The sequence below is a fragment of the Triturus cristatus genome, chromosome 3_2 (genome assembly GCF_964204655.1).
Source record: "Triturus cristatus chromosome 3_2, aTriCri1.1, whole genome shotgun sequence".
Classification (NCBI taxonomy): Eukaryota; Metazoa; Chordata; class Amphibia; order Caudata; family Salamandridae; genus Triturus; species Triturus cristatus.
In genome coordinates, this window is record NC_140584.1 from 969,731,648 (window position 1) to 969,752,537 (window position 20,890).

The 20,890-nt window shown below is 43.6% G+C and overlaps 1 protein-coding gene across 8 annotated transcripts in view; it reads right to left on the reverse strand.

Moving 5' to 3' along the window:
• Positions 1-20,890, reverse strand: part of AKAP1 (A-kinase anchoring protein 1) — a 406,823-nt gene that overhangs the window by 175,870 nt on the left and 210,063 nt on the right. For all 8 annotated transcript variants that reach the window (XM_085649530.1, XM_085649533.1, XM_085649534.1 and 5 more), the window contains one exon: positions 11,602-11,723. In XM_085649530.1, coding sequence (XP_085505656.1) covers positions 11,602-11,723 — 122 coding nt within the window. The remainder of the gene's footprint in view (positions 1-11,601; positions 11,724-20,890) is intronic.

Genomic DNA, 20,890 nt, shown 5'->3' on the forward strand with positions numbered 1-20,890 from the left:
TAGCACCCCATTTTGTGCAACAGTCTTGTGTTTGTCCTGTGTTGTGTGTACAGCCTGATTTAGATAAGCAAAGAAACGATAATGCAAACGGCTTTTTGTTTAGGTTCCTCATCATTTGGGACGAGTCGGACACATGTCAGGCAGCTAGATCTCCATTGCGGAGGCACTTTTTGAAGGTGGGTGAGGTTAGTTCTTGGCGGTGTCTTGTGTAAATTCTGAGTTGTAGTACAATACCTAAAACAGATTTATTATTTTTTATTGCAGAAATTGGTTGGTCCTGAGGAGAACCCAAAATATAGTGGTTCGAAACGCGTCGACCAGTTCGGTCCTTGTTTTGCACCGTCCAAAAAATATTTTTTCTGTTTCAAAATAATACTGGAACTTTATTGTTTCAACAAAAAAGACAGAACGTTTTTGTTGTTCAAACTGATTTGTAGTCAATCTACCAGAAAAGAAAGGTTGCTACTAGGACCGAGTTTTTAGTGCGTGTGTAGTTTTGTGTATGCAGGAGTATATTGGCCATGAATGTTTGAAGAGTGTATGTGTGCTTGTTTTACTCATTTAGGGGATCATGAGTATTATGTTGATGTATTAAATGTAATGTAAGATATTGTTTTGTACAAAAGATAAATGCGCAATGAAGTAATGTTGCAGCGCAAAATTGTTTTGAAATGTGAAATAAATTAAAATCATTTCCATTGACTAATAAGGAAATCTATAAAACCCTCCTCTCATGTTTCATTTCATTTTAGGAGTTGGAAAAGTATAAGGTTTAGTCAGTCTTAGCTTGGACTATTTGTTCTGTTTTTCAAAATACATTGCAGTCTGTCATCTTATGTGCAGGATAAAGAAAACATATGCACCCATGATGAGGGTCATCAATGCGTAACCTCTTGCTGCAAGTGCAACTGGACCTGAAGAACACCTTTTTAGGTGTGTCTGACATACTGAAAGTCAGTTTGACACACCCAACCAAACCAAATGATACAGAGTCTTAGAATATATCTGGGAATTTTGAAGAGAAAAGTCTGTAGAAAATATCTTCTGAAAAGTTCTGACAGGAAGAAAACTGAGCAGAGCTCACTAAGGTTCTACTGAGTGCATTTGGGGATGCAATAACTGACAAATTTCGACCACTTTGCTGTGTACCAAGCTTCATATGGTTTGCCTGCAGGACTTCCATAAGAGGTCTATGCATTCTTGCGGTAGACGTAGGCAACATAACTTTAGGAACTCAAGTGCCAAATTACTAGACTGAGCTGTTTGGGGTCTGGATGTCCTATTTGGCCATGACTCAATGTGAGAAGGTACGGCCTGTTGTGGAGCTGCTTGTGGGGGCTAACTAACATCTCGATGTGTGGTTTACCAGGGAGGCCTGTGCCAGGTGGGGGCTAGGAGGATGAGAAACTGGGAGGAATGTATCTTCCGGACTATGAATGACAGAGTGGGAGGAATGGAAAAAGTCAAAGATCCCTGACCAGTTTATCCATAGTGCATTTCCCATGGACTGTGGGTACCTGGAGGAAGTATGGGCATTTTGCATTTTTGAGGGTGGCAATCAGGTTTACATGTGGCATGCCCACACTTTGAAAATAATGGAGTAGGATTTGCAGATAGCGTTCCCACTAGAGGACATGTTCGATGTGACCTGCTTCGGAGGTCAGTCAGGTGGTTATTGTCCATCCCCAGAAGGTAATCCTCCATTTGTTTTTTAAACATATTATTGGGTTTTCAAGAAACACATTTGACATACATATCGTTGCATTGCTGTAAAAAAAATGTCAACGTCAATTGTCAGCTTGAACATCATCTTCATACTTATTCTATATTCATACCTCTGATTACGTGTCTCTATTGTTAATACACATACCCTTATCTACCCCAATATCCAATTCACTCCCTTCCCCCCCCCCCCCCCCCACCCCCCAGCAGATTCCAGCAGTCATCCTGTATTTGTGGCAATCGCAGATTGTATGTTGAATTTAATCTTGTGGCCTACTCCCCAGCCTCACTCAACCGATCACTTCTCCGCCGTCTTCCAGTTTAGGGACATATTAGAGGCCCTTCTCTAAAATCCAGTGTCTTCCTCCTCGCGGGGACCCTTGTGCCAGGGTCGTCTCCCCCGAAGTTAATTCAGGCTTCTTCGCGTTATTGGCCAAGGCCTCCCAGCCGCGAGCTCGCTCAAATTCCCCAATCCCTTTCTTGGTGTTCCGTAGAAGAACCCTCCCCTCGCAGGCCACCCACTTCTCTAGTTGGGCCTTCCAAGTGAGGCTTTTTGGTCCCTCAGGGGTTTCCAATGTCTCGTGATCTCACGCTTCGCAAGGGCAAGTGCCAGATCTTGAAATCGACTGGTGACCCAATTCTTAGCATGGGTGGGAAGAATCCCAGTAGGCGGTCAGCAGGAGTGGGTGGGATAGGTCGATGTATTGTCCCCCCAATAGTGGCTGTTACTTCTTCCCAAAAGACCTGCAATTCAGGGCATGTCCATAGCATGCGGAGTAGTTCCGCACCCACCTCTCCACATCTCGGACATTTCACATCATCCCTCTAAAAAAACGTATTTATCTTCCGGGAGTAAGGTAGGGTCTGTGCAATATGAAAAAATTAGACTGAAGCGGGCCTTCAAAGAGGATCCCCCCCTAAAATGTTTTTCCAGGATTTATCATCTATAGGGGTATTCAGGTCCTCCATCCAGCTATTCCGTGGTTTAGTCAATGGTTGTGTCGTATCTCTATTTAGGGCCCCATATAGGCATGTGACTGCTTTTAATTCTGCCTCCCCTAGTGCCCAAGTACTCACAAGTGGCATGCGGAGGGGGTTCAGCAGGTCCCAATCTCCAATGTGCTCTAATTGCCACCACTAACCCCGCATGCAGCAGAAAGTGTCCCTGGGGCAGATCATAAACCTGAAGTCCTCAAATGGCATGGGTTTCCCCCAGCTGTACAATTGCACCTATTCATGTTACTCCTGCTGTTTCTCGGTCTTCCAGGCCCACCCATGTTGCTCCATGAGGAAGCACCAGGAGTGCTGCTTTGGGAAGGTCATGCGAGTATAGGAGTTTGGTCTTTGTTTTTCAGAGGACTCGTCTCCAACACCGTCTGGCTATCACGACCACTTCCGTATCATCGGGTGTCCCGCCCACTCCTACCTAGCAGCTTCCACCGAGTCCCCAGGTCTGGAGCAAATGGGTCTACCTCTCAGGTCTGAGATTGGAGGTCGCCTATCCACATTGCCACCCACTGTAGCTGGGCCGCCAGGCAGCATTGCTCTTAGTATGGGACCACTAGTCTGCCCTCCCATGTCGATTGTTGCATCGTTCTAAGTGCTACCCGCCTCAGACTTGTGCCACAAAGGAAGGCTGTAATTATAGAGTGCAAGTCTGTATGCCATTTTGTGGTATCTATATTGGTAGTGTTGTGATACAGTATAATAGTCTGGGCAACGCCACCATTTTCAGGAGAGCCACTCTCCCAGCTAGTGACAGTGGGAGTCCCCTCCTGAATTCCATGTTGGTCTTTAAGGACCTCAGAGCCTTACCCAAATTTACCACGAATATATTAGCTTGGGCATAGTATAATTTCACCCCCACATATTCCAGACAGTGGGGTTCCCACGTGAGAGCTCCCAGTTCTGCCACAGGGATCCCACTAGCCATCAGCGGAAACAACTTGGTCATCCGCGTTGAGGACAATATATTGTGTTTTAGTCCTTAGTTTTATCCCCTGATACCTCTCCCCATATGGGCCAGGGAGGCCAAAGGCTCCAGGGCAAGCGCAAAGAGGAGCGGCAAGAGGGGGCAACCCTGTTGAGTCTCCTGCTCAACTTTTCAGCTCCGAGATTGTTCGCCCTGACCTAATTCTAGCCATTGGTCCCGAGTAGAGTAACCTGACCCATGCAAAAAATCCCAGTTCCATCCCCATTCTTTCTAAGACTTCGTATGAAAATCCCCACTCTAGACTGTCAAAAGCCTTTTCCATATCTACTGCAAAGACCACTTCTTCGTGTCTTCCCATACCTCCTCCAGTCATAAGGGCTATGAGTCTGATGTTAAGTGCCGTATTACGACCTGGGATAAATCCTGCCTGGTCTATGTACTAGGGTCGACATATGCAGTTAGAGTCTCATGGCCAGTATCCAACTTAGTATTTTAAAATCTAAATTTAACATCGACAATGGCATGTAGGCGTCACATTACGTGGGGTTCTTACCAGGTTTAAGTGGGACAATCGATGCTTCTCGGGTGAATCCCGGAAGTTGGCTTTCCTTTAGGGCTGCCTCATATACTTCCTCCAATCTGGGTGCCAATTCTTCAGCATACACCGCGTATAGCGCTATGGTGATCCCATCCATTTTACCTTTAGCACGATCCTTAATTGCTTCCCTTATTTCTTGTATATTAATGGGGGCTCCTATTTCTCAGCCTCTTCGGAATCCAAAGCAGTAAGTGGAATTGCATTCAAGTGCTCCCTAATTGCGTCAGTCCCCTGTCCTCACCTGGAGCTACATAGCATGGTGTAGGATTCTAGGAATCTTCTGTTGATTTCCTCCTGTCTATACAGTACATGCCCTTCCAAGTCCTCCACAGCCAAGACCGAGATACCCCTCCGAGACGGATTGGCCAGCCAAGCCAGCAGGGGACCAGTTCTGTCCCTCTCCGCATGCGTGCGCTCCATGTACCTCTTGTAATCGAAACTGCGCAGTCTGTTTGGCTACTTCCTCCTTAGCGTCCAATAAGGCACTACCCAACTCTGGACTCCCAGGTCTTCGTTTCTTTATCTATCGCAATTCCCTGTCTGCCGTCTCAAGGTCAGCTTCTAAAGTGCGTCTCACTCCTAAGGTCGTCATGCATTTGGCCCTTAACACCACCTTAAAGGCGTCCCATTCTGTCAGTCTAGAATTAGTCGTGTGTGCATTTGCTGTGAAATAACTCTATGAACTCCCTAATCTCCTCTCGGAAAACCTGATCTTAAAGTGACTCGGGTTTGAGTTTCCACGTTGGTAAACTCAGACGCATTAGGTGGAGTAGAGTTAAATTCTGATCAGATAGGGTACATGTTAAATATTCCACTGCCTGGATCTGAGCATGTATATCCAGGGAACACAAAATGGCATTGAGCCTAACATGCAAGCTGTGGACTGACTAGTAGAAAGAATAATCTCTGCCCTCTGGATTAAGCCACCCCCAGGAGTCGACCAAGTCCCATCTGTCTAGCCATCCCAGAAATGCCCTGAACACTTTAGTTACAGGAGAGACTCAACAGTGGGTGTAACCGATCCCTCTCCCCCAAACAATAACAGACCCTGTTAAATATGCTGCCAGAACACCCGTGAGCTTGGATATAAACGTCCCTTGCTCTATGTTAGGATCATAGATACTCACAATCGCTATGTCACAACTATCTAGCCTGCCTCTTATCGCCACATATCGCCCATCTGGGTCGATTACCTACCCTGTATATTGAAATGGGATCCCAGATCAAAACTCCACTGGCGGAGTACGATGTGTAATGTAATTGACCGATCCATCTTCGCCGGAGCGCCTCTCCCTCGCGCCCAGTCAAATGGGACTCTTGTAGTCTTGCAATATGGACTGCCCTTCTATTTAAGTACGACTGATTTTTATACCGTCTTGACATAGTATGCATTCCTCTTATATTCCAGGAAATTATCGTATATGTTTGGTGTGTAGCCATAAGTGTTTATCATATGTGTTTCCCATTAAGATCTGTCGGGCCACTGTCCCCAGACTCTGCCAGCAGGGGGGAGGCGCGGATCCACACTTTATCAATGACTGGACTGTGAAATCTGCAACCCCCTTAAAAATAAATGAAAAACAATCCCAACTCCCGCTCCCCAGGACAAGCAGGCAAACTGCCCTCATCCAAACTTTCAAAAACCATATCCAAAAATGGAAGTAGTGGGGTGGAGTAGGCCTGCCAGGGCCCAGTACCAGGTTTACTGAATCATGGTGCAAAACACTGGAACCATTTGTCACCACTACTCACCTCACCATTCTAGAAGATTTTAACTATCATCTCAACAGAACAATGACTCAGTACACCTCCTAAAACTCATATCATCCCTGGGACTTGAGCAACTTGTTCAATCCCCTACCCATACCACTAGCCATACCTTAGACTGCATATTCACAAACCATGATAATCTAGTGATCGAGAATGTTCAGCCCCTTAGCTGGGTGGATCTTTGGCAGATTGCGCTCAAAGTCTGTCCTACACTCCCCCATAAATGCGAAGGAAAGCATCACCCCCAGGTGCATTTGCTGTAGGGGACTGAACAATCTTCACGCCTTGGCCACAGCCGGTGCCGGGTGGCACAGCCCATTCCCTCACACAGTGGAGAGCTTCCGCAACTGGATAAATGAGGCCTTTGACACTGCTGCCCCTTTTAAAAACTGCGTCTTCAGAAGAGCTAAACCAGCGCGCCATGGTTCTCAGAAGAACGCAGATCCCTCAGAAGGCAGTGCCGTAGACAAGAATGTAGATGGCACATGGACACTCGTGCTAGGGAAAAAGCCAAGCAGCAATCTCTGCTACATAAGTACAAACTTGCCATCTTCCAAGCCAAATCCCACTTTCTCACCAAGAAGATCCTCGCAGCAGACCATTCCTCTAGCATGCTATTCAAGGTCATTAAGGAGATCTGAGCCACCAGGGACACAGCTGCTGTCCGACTCTCAAGACAGAATAGTCGCTTATTTCCATGACAAGGTCCTTGAAATCTTTCAGGCGATCTGTCATACGGAAATTGAGGAACCTAATGTTGAGGTCATTCAGAACCGTGAAAAGTACGCTCCTTTTGCTATTAACGCCCTCCCACAGGTCACTGTTCAACAAACCCAGGACCTCCTTATGGGCCTGAAATCAGACACCTTCGAACCCCTGTATGCCCCTCACACTCAAGCTGGTATTCGACCCTCTCGCCAAATGAGTCGGCATACGGACAATGCTGCAAGAGATTTAGATGCACACTTCACAGTTTACGATCAATCGATCTGTAATCACGATTACAGAGTACAGGGGAGGAAATCAATAATAGGCATCTGACAAGTGCAAAAGGCAAGACCTGCGTTTACAGACTACAAACTGAAGGCTACGTGTAGTCCGGCCCACTGCAATTATGCGACTGTCGCTTTCATCATAATCTTGTATTTAACGCATTTGCCACTTAATCGATCGTCTGCTGCTTAATTCGCAGATTTTAACTGAAAAATATTGTTTCTAGTTGAGATGGATTAAAAGTTACTAAAGACGCAGCTATGTGTGTTGCTGCACAGTGAAAGCCCCTACTCTAAGGTATACTGCTCAGCTCTGTTGCTTATTGCTGTATTTGGGTGTCAAACTGGTATTAATGAGGTGAGATCTTTGCACAGATAGTGTCAACATGTGTAACAAATAACAAAATAATGAGGTAATACAATCACAAAATGTGCTACATAATTTGCCTTCTCTTGCTGCATAATTTAGTTAACATTTTGCCACATAATTGCATCCTCCCGTCACAATTCCAGTGAACCTGTGAATAGATATTTGATAGTATCAAAATCTTTATTACTGCTAAATAAATATTCAGATTGGATATTATTCCAGATATATAATGCAATCTTATGGTAAATACCAAGGTAATATATGTGTGTGCATACATATGAAGGGAACAAGACCCAAAAGGAGTTTAGAAACAATTACAGTCATTACTTACCTGCAACAATAGTTTTGCATTTTGAAACTGCTCTATAATCATATGCTGTGAATTATTCTGCCATCTAGTGGTTGGGTCCCAAAGACTTTACTTTGTCTTTTTTATTTTTTGGGGGTCTGAGAGGTTATTCTGACCGCTCATGACATCAAGTCAAAACCTTGAGATTACTTCAGATTTCTTTACAATAATATTGAACTTTCTACATCACCATGTGCTTATATTATATAACTGTATCAATCCACTGTTGAGAGAAGAGTACAGTATGCATGTTTACAAATACGTTTAACCTTCTGACCAATCTGGGTCTCTATTTTCTGGTGTACAACCACTCCACATATCTCAGAAAAAGTGTGTTCTGTTGCGCAAGTAGCTGCCCTACTTAAATTATCTTGTTTCTTTTAAATAGTATACAATTGTGCATCCTAAATATAAAATGCATGGGCTGCTCTCCCTGCTTATGTTTTCAGCTTATGAAGAAAACATTGGCAGCTGAATATATTCATTTTCTTACAAGTGTCACACTGCCTTTAAGATAAATAGGGGATTGATTCTCATACAATCCTGGCAGCCCAGTGCATTTGTAGGCATGGTTCTAGGATGAGTAAGGCCTCTATCTTACTAACCCTGCATGAAGGGATCGCTATAAAAAAGCAGCCATTAATGTTAAGTGTTTTAGATCTGCTTTATGCATGGTCTTACTAGCTAAAATAAAGGTATGTTTTGGCTCCCCAGAGCGCTAAGGAGTGACCTTAATGGACAAACTCTTTGCACCTTCTACAAATCTTTTGACCACAGGTCTGGGAACAAGATTTTATGTAAACTTCCCCTTGTGTATGCTACAGTTCTAAAGACAAGTAGTAAGTGTCAGAGAGGAGGCAGGCATAGGAGAGGAGCTCTGACTGTCAATTTCAGAACCACAAGAGAAGCAGAAAGAATATAATTCGGATATCTTTGTGGATAAATAAATAATCCAACCGATAACCCTTATCAGGAGGAAGTTAAGTGGCAGGATGTGGAAAATAACTCATCTTGTTAGTAGGTAGATTCTTATTCTTTAAAGCACACACCACAAGATAACTGGTCTCTTTTCCATGTTTATTAAAGAGAGCAGCAGACACCAGCCACATTATTTCCAGAGGATGAAGTGGATGAGTCCTACTTCCTAATTGGAAGCTCTGCACCGGATACAAAATAAGAAAGTGTCTTCCTCCCGATCCTAACCAGCATAATTAACGGCAAGATGGCATTCAAAGAACAAAACTCTTCGAAGATGGTACTCCTAAATGGAGAAAAATATAAGACCTCACCTCAAACCTGGCGATTCTTCAACGGTGATAACAGCCTTTAAGAGAGCCAGTGCACGGCCCTTCACAGGGCTACTGCTGAATAAGGGCTTTAAGAGGCTTGATGCACTGGGGAAAATGCAGGAAAGGCATCCGATATAGTTGTGAACACGAAATGCTATTGCACTACTTTGCTGGTAAGGGCAGAAATATCCACCTGAAGAATATAAAAATGAGCCAAGCGTGTCATACAAGAAGACTACACCATGTCAAACTGTTATAAAGAGAAGTTTAGCATAGCTACGCTTTTCTAGCTTTAAGCGTTAGGCAGTACTGGTGATTGTAATAAACGTTCACTGTGGACATCCTTTTTGTTGCATCAGTAAATGGTTCATTAAAACAAATGAAAAAAAAATAGAATGATGCCGGAAGGACAACTTGAGCTGTAAAGACATGGGCTTCCTCTAAATGGTGGACCAAAAGTAGTAATAGGACAGCAACTCCCGCTGTTTCAGCAACAGAAGGGCCAGTAGAGACCACAAACCACAACCTTCCAATTATAACATCCAGGATGCCTGAAACACACTTCTGAGTTATAATGAGACGATATGGCCATTCCCTAAAGAGTTCAAGCCAAGCAGACAAATGACTCCTCGCACAAATACCCTCCCTATGTGAAACACTGGTCGGGGTAGACTAGGTGGTTCTCTATATGAATGGAACAGATAACCTAGGGCAATTGGGCACTGAATGTCCTACAGTACCAATACTTCATAGAACCAAAATGTGCAAGAAAGCTAATTAACCTTCTGCAACAAACAATTGAGTAACTCGTAAGAAAGGAAGTTGTAAGGTCCAAAACAATGAGTACAATATGGGGAGTTATTTTTTTCAATACTAAAGCAAGACTTCACTCTCCAGCCAACAATTGACCTAAAGCTCTCGAAAAAAATTGTAAAGACCCAGAATTAATTGTAAAGACCCAAAATGCATAGTAACAACATTGCAAGTAATGATTGCAAGTTGAAAAGAGGTTACTGAGCAACAATAGATATAAACGATGCCTAATGCAAGGTCACAAACTGTAAACCCCTGAACGGTAAGCTTGTGATGGGATATTAGTTTTTAATTTAAGGCTCCGCCATTTGGAATAAAGTCTGCCCTAAGGGTCTTTACCAAATGCCCAATTGAGACAAGCTCTTCGTATGCATTTTTACCTAGACTACTGGATGGTTAATAGAAACTCATTAGCAATGCAAGAACAGCATACATTGGGTGATTAGAACTGTCCTGAGGTTGGTTTTACAGTTAAACATGGTACAATCATCACTCAAGCCATCACAGCCAAAAAGATTTTTCTGGAGGCGCTTAGTGAAAGAACTAGCAGTGCAGTAAAAAGAACAAACAACTATCAGACTTGTCAGTCTGACAGTTAAGATTATGATAAAGTATCTACAATGATGGCATTGTGCATCCTATTGACACCCTTTTCTAGGTATTCCTGAGACCCATACGAGTGTGGTTTGTACATTAATAGTTGAAATCACTACTTGTCTTAGTCTATCAGCTGAGTGTGTGATCAAACCCTTCTTCAGGAATAATGCTTCCATCTCAGCCTCAAGACCTGTTTTCTACTTCATGGTATCCACCTTACTCTCATCTCAATCTTAAGTGTCTGTCCGCTCTTCATCTTGAAAGGTGATTGCATGACTTTCCCCCTTGTTGAATCCATTTCCTTTCTCTGATCTTGCTTCTCTTTTGAAGTCAAGTCAGAAACTGAAGGTTTGTCCACACTAAGGCCTTTGGTTTTCAACCCACAGAGCTTGCTTTTGTTTTTACTTGCTTCAATTGCCGAGTGTTTCAGTGTTGAAGAATTTTTCTTTGATTTCCATTTGTTTTGTCAAACAAGACCGGTAAAATGTAGGCCTTCCGGGTGCATGTTTTTTCAGTACCAAAATACTCTTAAGGTAATTCTTCAGCTATCTTCAGGTCTACTGACATTGTTTCAGCATCAGGTAACTGGTTGCCATCGGGCCTCTTCTGTTTCCCCCATCAGTCATCTTCCACATCTTTGACTAACAGCCCCAAGTATTGCAATAAAAATAGGTTAGCCAGCACCATGGTGAAGTGTGCCCAGCATGGCTATATGAGTTGAAATACTTTGCCAGTCCACAGCCTTAAGATGTGTTATACACTGTCGTTCTCTACCAATTTATGCTGGCAGCTCAGGCAGATACTAAAAAAGAGACAGGGTTTAAAAAAATCCCCCAAGTATACATTCTCAACCCTCTTGCAGTCAGCCTAATTAGAAAAACATGGCCACTTCAGTTTTTGGCGATTCGATCCCAGTTTGTCCATGCTTTTATTTGGTATAATCACATCATCCACATTTCAAGTCTGAACAGCCTCCTCCAAAAAAAAAAAAAGCAACCTGCAGAATAAGGCACAGCAAGTTAATCTAGAATATGTTCATAGTGCAAAGGATAGATTTCTTGAAAGTATTGTTAATTTTTCCTTAAACAATTGAACAGATTTTTAGGTCAATAGCATCAAATCATGACAAAGAACAATGAACAGTAAATACAGAAAGCCTAACAATTACCCAAGAGGTCATAGGAAGAGACGGTAAAGCCAGAGGAGGAGGAGCATAAATGTTGGTTAAATTAAGTTCTTTAAACTTCTTTCCAATCTGGTTCAGGGCTTTGTCAACCTGCAGCTGGGAACCTGTGGAATAAGCAAATTAGTGAGTAGAGACACTTATGCTAACACATTACAAAAAGGTAAACAAGGTGCAGTAGGCTACCACATAGATCAGCCCCATTGGTTACTTAAAACAAAAAGTATTGACTAGGGAACATCCATTAAGGTTGCATCCTAAACAGCTATTGGAGACTTTCTCCTTCTCGCCACTAAATGTGGCAAGTTACTTAAAATGGGTTACAATGGCAGTTTTATTATGGAAAAACTCAAGCAGACCCTATAGTTGGGTCATCAGAGAGTGAAAAAAGCTAGACTGCATTTTTATATAAATAAATATGCATTTCTTAAGTGTGTGCACAATAGTTGGACATCTATGATTTAGGACATGGACACTTAATTACCGAGCAAGTAAGTACAGTGTGGTGTGGAAAATCCTACTTAATTCTCTGTGTAGATTTTTACCCACCATATTTGATTACCAAACAAACACATGTATAGCTCTCTCTTCTCTAGCACCCACTCTATAGCTATAACGATATAAAATCACAATAGACTTCTATATATATATATATATATATATATATATATATATATATATATATATATATATATATAAGCAGCACTCGAACACGACACTCTTTTCCCCAGTAAAAGCATTTATTTGGTATGCACAGCTTCGCTTCTCAGTCTATTAGCATACGACTGCCACCTGACGCGTTTCGTAGTTCACTTCCTCAGAGGCACCGCAGTCGAAGGAAGCAAGCCGGGCCACATCCTCCTTTTTAATCCAATCGTCCGCTGATATGCAGCTGCTCTGGATGAGACAAAACGCAATGATTAATGGGAGATGTAGTCCGTAATTACTTATCCATAGATGGTTGCTTCCTCAATAATTGCAAGTTCATAGCTCTACATTGAGCCCCAAGGAGTGAAGCCGCGCTCAATCCATGCGCCGTGCTCCACATTGAGCCCCGTACCTCGGAACTCGTGGCCCCCTTCACATGGGGTGGTGCTCGCTCAGCGGCTGGCCTGCCGCTTGTTATATCCAGGCTCGTTGGGGTGACCACAAGGCAAGCAGCACTCGAACACGACACTCTTTTCCCCAGTAAAAGCATTTATTTGGTATGCACAGCTTCGCTTCTCAGTCTATTAGCATACGACTGCCACCTGACGCGTTTCGTAGTTCACTTCCTCAGAGGCACCGCAGTCGAAGGAAGCAAGCCGGGCCACATCCTCCTTTTTAATCCAATCGTCCGCTGATATGCAGCTGCTCTGGATGAGACAAAACGCAATGATTAATGGGAGATGTAGTCCGTAATTACTTATCCATAGATGGTTGCTTCCTCAATAATTGCAAGTTCATAGCTCTACATTGAGCCCCAAGGAGTGAAGCCGCGCTCAATCCATGCGCCGTGCTCCACATTGAGCCCCGTACCTCGGAACTCGTGGCCCCCTTCACATGGGGTGGTGCTCGCTCAGCGGCTGGCCTGCCGCTTGTTATATCCAGGCTCGTTGGGGTGACCACAAGGCAAGCAGCACTCGAACACGACACTCTTTTCCCCAGTAAAAGCATTTATTTGGTATGCACAGCTTCGCTTCTCAGTCTATTAGCATACGACTGCCACCTGACGCGTTTCGTAGTTCACTTCCTCAGAGGCACCGCAGTCGAAGGAAGCAAGCCGGGCCACATCCTCCTTTTTAATCCAATCGTCCGCTGATATGCAGCTGCTCTGGATGAGACAAAACGCAATGATTAATGGGAGATGTAGTCCGTAATTACTTATCCATAGATGGTTGCTTCCTCAATAATTGCAAGTTCATAGCTCTACATTGAGCCCCAAGGAGTGAAGCCGCGCTCAATCCATGCGCCGTGCTCCACATTGAGCCCCGTACCTCGGAACTCGTGGCCCCCTTCACATGGGGTGGTGCTCGCTCAGCGGCTGGCCTGCCGCTTGTTATATCCAGGCTCGTTGGGGTGACCACAAGGCAAGCAGCACTCGAACACGACACTCTTTTCCCCAGTAAAAGCATTTATTTGGTATGCACAGCTTCGCTTCTCAGTCTATTAGCATACGACTGCCACCTGACGCGTTTCGTAGTTCACTTCCTCAGAGGCACCGCAGTCGAAGGAAGCAAGCCGGGCCACATCCTCCTTTTTAATCCAATCGTCCGCTGATATGCAGCTGCTCTGGATGAGACAAAACGCAATGATTAATGGGAGATGTAGTCCGTAATTACTTATCCATAGATGGTTGCTTCCTCAATAATTGCAAGTTCATAGCTCTACATTGAGCCCCAAGGAGTGAAGCCGCGCTCAATCCATGCGCCGTGCTCCACATTGAGCCCCGTACCTCGGAACTCGTGGCCCCCTTCACATGGGGTGGTGCTCGCTCAGCGGCTGGCCTGCCGCTTGTTATATCCAGGCTCGTTGGGGTGACCACAAGGCAAGCAGCACTCGAACACGACACTCTTTTCCCCAGTAAAAGCATTTATTTGGTATGCACAGCTTCGCTTCTCAGTCTATTAGCATACGACTGCCACCTGACGCGTTTCGTAGTTCACTTCCTCAGAGGCACCGCAGTCGAAGGAAGCAAGCCGGGCCACATCCTCCTTTTTAATCCAATATATATATACACACATACACACACACGCGCATACGTGTTCATTTAAAATAACAGAAGAGAAGAGGCTGCTTAACAGCCATACAAAAGTAGGCAAACACTCTTGGTCTCAAACTTTGATTTGACTGAATTTCACAAATGATCTTATGAGTGACATGATATATTATTGTACCATTATGAACAATGTCTATAGCATGATCAGTGTTAACATGTAAAGATGTGGTGCAAAGTACTTTAATATAAATATTGTGACTTAATAAACAATACATTTGGTGTGTGATTTAATGTTTGCATGGCAGATGTGCGACTAATAGTTTTGCGGAGCTAGCCATAACTAAGTATTGTAAGTAGGCCTGGGCGGTAAATTCCGTTCCGTTCGCGGAATTTGCGGAATTTGGGTAATTTCGCGTTCCGCGGAGAACGCGAAATCACCCAAAAATCTGCGTTTCGCGACTTCGCGACATTTTTTGCTTGTTCGCGTTCTCAATATGCGTGTTCGCGAGATATTTCACCCCGAGCACGCAAACAGCGATCGCGAACAGGAAAAAAGTATCGCGAACAAGCAATTCCGCGTGTTCGCGGAATTTCTGCGTGTTCGCAGAGATTATTTACCGTTTCGCGGAGATTTGCATAACGCGATTACGCAAATTCCGCCCACCCCTAATTGTAAGGGGGGAGGTGGTCAGTTTTATTTAGAAAACATAACTGCACTAAAACTATACTTTAAGTGAAATCAGCATAAACATATATGGAGGACCTGGCCTGGCAGTTCGGGTTGGAGTGTTTCCATTGGGCGCAGGGTAAAGACTGATTTGCATATGGCTGGGTCCAAACTGGGGTGGCGTAGTGGGCAAAAGTACGATGGATTTAGGCCCAGATCTCTGTACTGGGGTGAATGCATGACATTGTTCTGCATTTTGTCTTTCAATTGTTGTTTTTGCATTTATCTAGTCGGGGAGCACTATTTTCTTTAATGAACTTCCCCTATTCCACAAACTACGTCGCAGCACGCCGCCCATTTTTCTATTGTTATTAATGTATTTATTTTTTAATTTGCAGCACGGTCCACTTTTACTTTAGTGGCCAGGCTTATTTAATTTAGAGATTTATTTAATTTACGGCTGTGCTTCTTTTATTTACTGAATTTACAGTGCGGTCCGCTTTCACTATAGCGGACGCACTACAGTAACTTTTGTACTTTGTTGGCCACGCCCCTTTTAGACGCTGCTCACTGTAAGCTGAATACGATGAGCAGCATCTAAAAGAGGGGCGTGGCCACAATGAAAGTAGTCTCGCATTTGCGAGAGCTTGAGCTATCAGCATTAAAAATGACAATACCTTTTATATGTGTTGCTTTTAAAAACAAATAAAAGGCATTGTCATTTACAATGTCAATAGCCTAAACTCTCGCAAATGCAAGACCTATTGCATTGAAAATGCTGGTTATTAATTCTAGGGGTGATTCGGGAACCTTCCAGACACAGCCCACTGATTTCCAGAGCAAGGAGCCATAAATAGCGCTTAATACACCTGTACAGTGAACGTCATTCTTGGCATGGGCCATTGAAATCGCTTCAGGGACAGATAACATCAATCCCACAAGCTGTTTCATTCAAGTTGGAAAAACTAAGGTTTACGCATTTTAAAGAATATCTATATTATATTTAAAACAAAGTTTTGTTTCTAAATGTCCAGTTGAACTACGTTTAAATGACAAATAAGTTTTGTTTCACATTATTTATGTGAGCTAGGTATGTTGAGTGCACACTGTGAAATCCTTATGATGGCACAATAAGAGCCATAGTGGATTACATAAATTAGTGAGATGTGCATAAGAAGAAAAATTGAAGGATAGAATGCGGAACAATGTCATACATTTACCCCAGTACAGAGATCTGGGCCTAAATCCATTGCATCGCATTTTCTTTATTCAATCTCCTAAAGGCGGATCATAAAAGATACATACAATAAGAGAATCATGCAATAGAAGACATGTGTTAAAAAGACTAAAAATTATAAAAAGATTTACAGTATGTAAAGGGACCGTGCATACATTTAGAATCCAAGGACATCAAGGCTAAAAAAGATAATATGGATAAAAAGTAAGATGCCAGGCACAAACTTACACTTTACAATACAAGACCCACGACACTTTATATAATGGTATATAAAACTATTTCATCAGAACATGCTCCTTTTGGTTAAAACACACTTCAAGAAGCTAGCAACTGCGTGGCATATACAGTGGTTCGTCTTTAAGTTGCAGCAGGTAAAATAGGGCAGCTTTACACTTAGAAAATGTATTTCTATGTAATAGGGGTAACAAAAATGTCCTTGTGTACAGCAAGGACAATTGACAAAAGAAGACGAAATGTAAAATGGTTTGTCTTGAATGCTCATCACATGGACAAATACAAATGGAATCCGAAGAATACTGGCCAAGGGGTAAACAAATTAGCCAACGGACGGAGCCTAACCTGAACCCTGCCAGCAGTGTCCTCTCATACACATTAATCATGTATAATAAGCATGGGACAGTAGTTGGCACCCTTTGAATGATGCAATAATCTCTGACTGCTGGTTGAGCCACTTCTGTTAGTTCCAGAGTAGCATGTTTATGCTTTAAAAAGCAGTCCTGGACCCAGTTTGTCTTTCTTCACAATTGTCTAAGGGTGCTCAAACAGGTGGGCACATCGCAGCACTGAGAAACTCACTGATATTCTTTAACCACGGGATGGCAGAGCCATGCTCATAAGATAAACAATCTCTAATGACTGCCTGATTAAGTCCGGCTTCTTCCTTATACCAAATGGAACACCAAAGAGCCAACAGTGTAGCATTATTAGTGTCTTGAACATATCCCAAGCCTTACCCCAAATGCAATGAAAAATGCGGGGTAGAGGGAGGGACACCTAGTAACCGGCAACAGAATCTACTTTCTTCTATCTGCATTGCAAGGGCATCCCTGCTTCTCCAAATACCCATTCCATGTGTCAAAATTGGCAAGCATTTGCGTTTATAGATCTCCAATATCAGCGCAATGGTTTTTTTGCCGATGTACATGGCAAGCGAGGAAGAAGTACCAACAGCTTGGGTAAAGCGCATTATCCTAATTTTAGTACAGGTAGACCAAGTACTGACCTCATCAAAGTCCAATCCCAGGTAAGGGAAGGAACGAACCCAATCTAATCTTTTGCAGCAATATTGAGGGTGCATGTTTTCGTATTTCTGGGGCCGCAAACCATAGTAACGTTTTTCTTAAGATTAGTCTCCAAACCCAGCTCTTTCATGAAACGGACATAACTAAAAATAAGCCTCTTGAGGCTGTTGGCTGTCCTTGCCAGGACACCGCATCGTCCGAATATAGGAGTGCTGGAACAGGTTTTTCCTCTACACACGGCACGTCTGCCCCAACGGATACCGGAGTTTTTGCCAGATCATTTTTGTAGAGGAGAAAAATAATTGGGGCAAGCACGCACCCTTAGCGCACCCCCCTGCATAATAGTGAACGATTCTGTGCATTTACCAGAACTACCATATCTAACTGTAGCTGTAAGGTCATGATGAAGTCTTAAAAAATTAGACCATCCCCTTGTCGATGCCCATATTCTCTAAAACGGCCCACAGCTTTGTTCTAGATACTTAGTCAAAGGCGCTTTACAGGTCCATAAACGCCAAGTGCGTGGGGACTCCTTTAGCATACTTGTATTTGGCCACAATTAAGAGAAGGTTGAGGCACTATTCAATGGTCCCAAGCCCCTTTCTGAACCCATTCTGACTTGGGGCGAATATTTTTATTGGTCGTCGCGTAAACTATCCAGGACTACCCTCGCAATAATTTTGGCTGTGGAGTCCAGGAAGGATATTGGGCAATAACATTTAACGTTGTGCACATTACCTTTTTTAAAGATAGGGGCTATTTATTATAGATGAACGCCAAAACCTGGGAACGCCCATGCTACAGTTAAATAAAGCAGAAAGGACAGGAGTCCAGAACCCTGGGTCCTCCCCAAAACAGGTCAAGCGGGACACCTTCCGGTCTTGGAGTCTTCTTACAGCCAATATCAATCACTTTTAGAACCTCTTCCTCACTAAATTCCAGGTTTAAACCCAGTGGGACCAGTGGCTAAAGTAAATAGTCGGCCCCAGAGTCAGGGGAGTACTTCCCAGAGACATGCACCAGCCAGGCCTCCCCCGGGATGTGAACCGTTAATTTATCATGCAAGGATGGATGAAATAAAACGGATCGCATGGATTTCCAAAAGGTCTGTGGGTCTTTTAGTTGGCAAGTACCAACAATGGATTCACATTTCTCCTCCTTTATGGCCCGTTTCCTTCTCTTTACTGCTTGATGGTAGATTTTCCTGATAGCTGTAATGGCGCTCTGATCTCTAGGGGATTGCTTCAAGGCCCTACATAGGGCAACATTAGCTGATCTACATTCTTTATCAAACCATGATTTAACTTGGTGACTTAGCTGTGCATTAGATATAGACAGCTTCTTTTTTATCCACAGCAAAATGTTTGTAAACTGAGTTAGGATAATGGCCAAGTTGCAACTTGCCAAGTTGCAGCTATTCACTAATGCTGTGCTATTACAAACTACCTGGGCCATGATGTCCTTCAAGTTCACAGTATGCCAGACCAATTTGCGCCCTGCATCCTTTGTGTTTAAAACCTGGGGTGATCGCTTATGCTTCAGATTTGTGAATCAGTCAATATTTGCGGAGTGAACGGATTATGGTGCTGTAGATCTGGGCTATGACATCACTGTTTTTAGTGACTGAGGACATGCTCTTGGAAGTAAAGATACAATCTATAGTACTCCCTGCCCCCCTCCCAATAAAAGCTGGAACTTGGCAGCCAGAGGGTTTAGCGATCACATTGACCAGACCCCGTTCAGCCAGTAAGGGAAATAGGACCCACCCGCTACTGTCCATCGTATTGCAAACTGCATCATAAATAAAGGGTTTGAGAACAGTTGGGAATAGAGGGTGTATAAATCCTAATTTAGCATTGAAATCCCCTGTCACCAACAGATTGAGGGGACATTCTGCCCGAGCCTATTTTTCCACCAGCATATCAATTACGGTAAAGAGGCCCTGGAAATTACAATCGGCCTTGCTGGATAAAATTGTTATAAAAATTCACCATATAGATCTTAAATATATTATTCCAGCTAAGGCAAAAGACTTGCGCCTCCCCCTGGTCCAAGAAAATGGGAGCAATAGAACAGCCAATATTTACTTTAAACCAAGTGGTCAACCCCCATTTTGATCTTCCCGCTGGAGACCGTGTCGCTGGCAAACTAAAAGAAGTAAAACAATCAAAAGCATGTCTTTCTCATCCAATGTTTCCTGCATAAAGACTATATCATGTTTCAAGATAAAAATTTGCCAGTCTTTGTTCAAACTTTTGGAAGCTAGTCCTGTTACATTCCAGCTTAGAACTGTAATACAAGCTAAACCACCTTCATCCATTAGCAGTACCGCTTCTGGCTCTTTTGGGAGATTAGTCTGGGCTGCATTGGAAATCAATTGTACAGCAAGAATAGGCCTAAGATACACCAGCGTCAGCCGAGAAGCCCGGGCAGTCCCACCCCTCGCTTGGCCGTCAATCATTGTCCTCCAGCCCACCCAAAACAGTGAATCTGTTATTAAGATATACAATCAGTTGGGAGGGTTCAGAGGGAAGCCTAGGAGGAACGTTCTTTGTGGCAGCTGACCAATCGACGTTACAGTGTGAGGTGGAAAAGTGCCTATAGAAATAACCAAGTGGCAAAATCTTAACAGAGCTGGTTTTCACCAGTCCGATGCTAGCTTGTCTCAGGATCTCCATTACAACCAAAGGGTTATGAAAGTTAACCACAGAATCATCCCCCTTGTACCCTTTTCCCAAACTGCCATCCTCTCCCACATGTCTAGCCAACAATATCTCTTTAGACATGTCCTTATGGCCAAGCACTTTTGTGTTGAACCAGTGAATAGTTTTGTTCATAAGGCCCCTTGTTTTTTCCAGGTTGCCAACAGTGTTTGGGAACGTTTGCCAGAACAATAATGTAGGGAGCAGAGGCAGGAGTTAAGTCAAACACAGGAAGCGTGTCTGTGCTGGAATCACATTACAGGTGACGTGACAGCTTGATTATCCCTAATGGGGTGTGCTTTGTTGATCCCGGATGTTCTGGTAGGAGCTGGGCCAATATCAAAATCAGGGACTTGGTTATCAGCTTACACTCCACCTCTGTGATTGGAAGAATTTATAGAGGGGATAAGGGTGCACTGAGTCTCCGGAGAACAAGTGACATGGAGAGCACGGGACCCACGTCTTGGCATAACCTTCCCACTCGGGTTAGTTGACATGCAAAAAAAACAATTGATGGATAGAAGGTTGAACAAGGTCATACATTCACCCCGCTACAGAGATCTGGGCCTAAATCCATCATTGTGTTTTCTTTGTTCACCTTGAGTTGGCAGGGAATGCCCAGACGCAAGTCCCTTGCTCATTTTGCCACTGGATTCAAGCTTGCTCGGCTGATGAGGGGTGTTACCACAAAACCGGTCCCAGGATGCT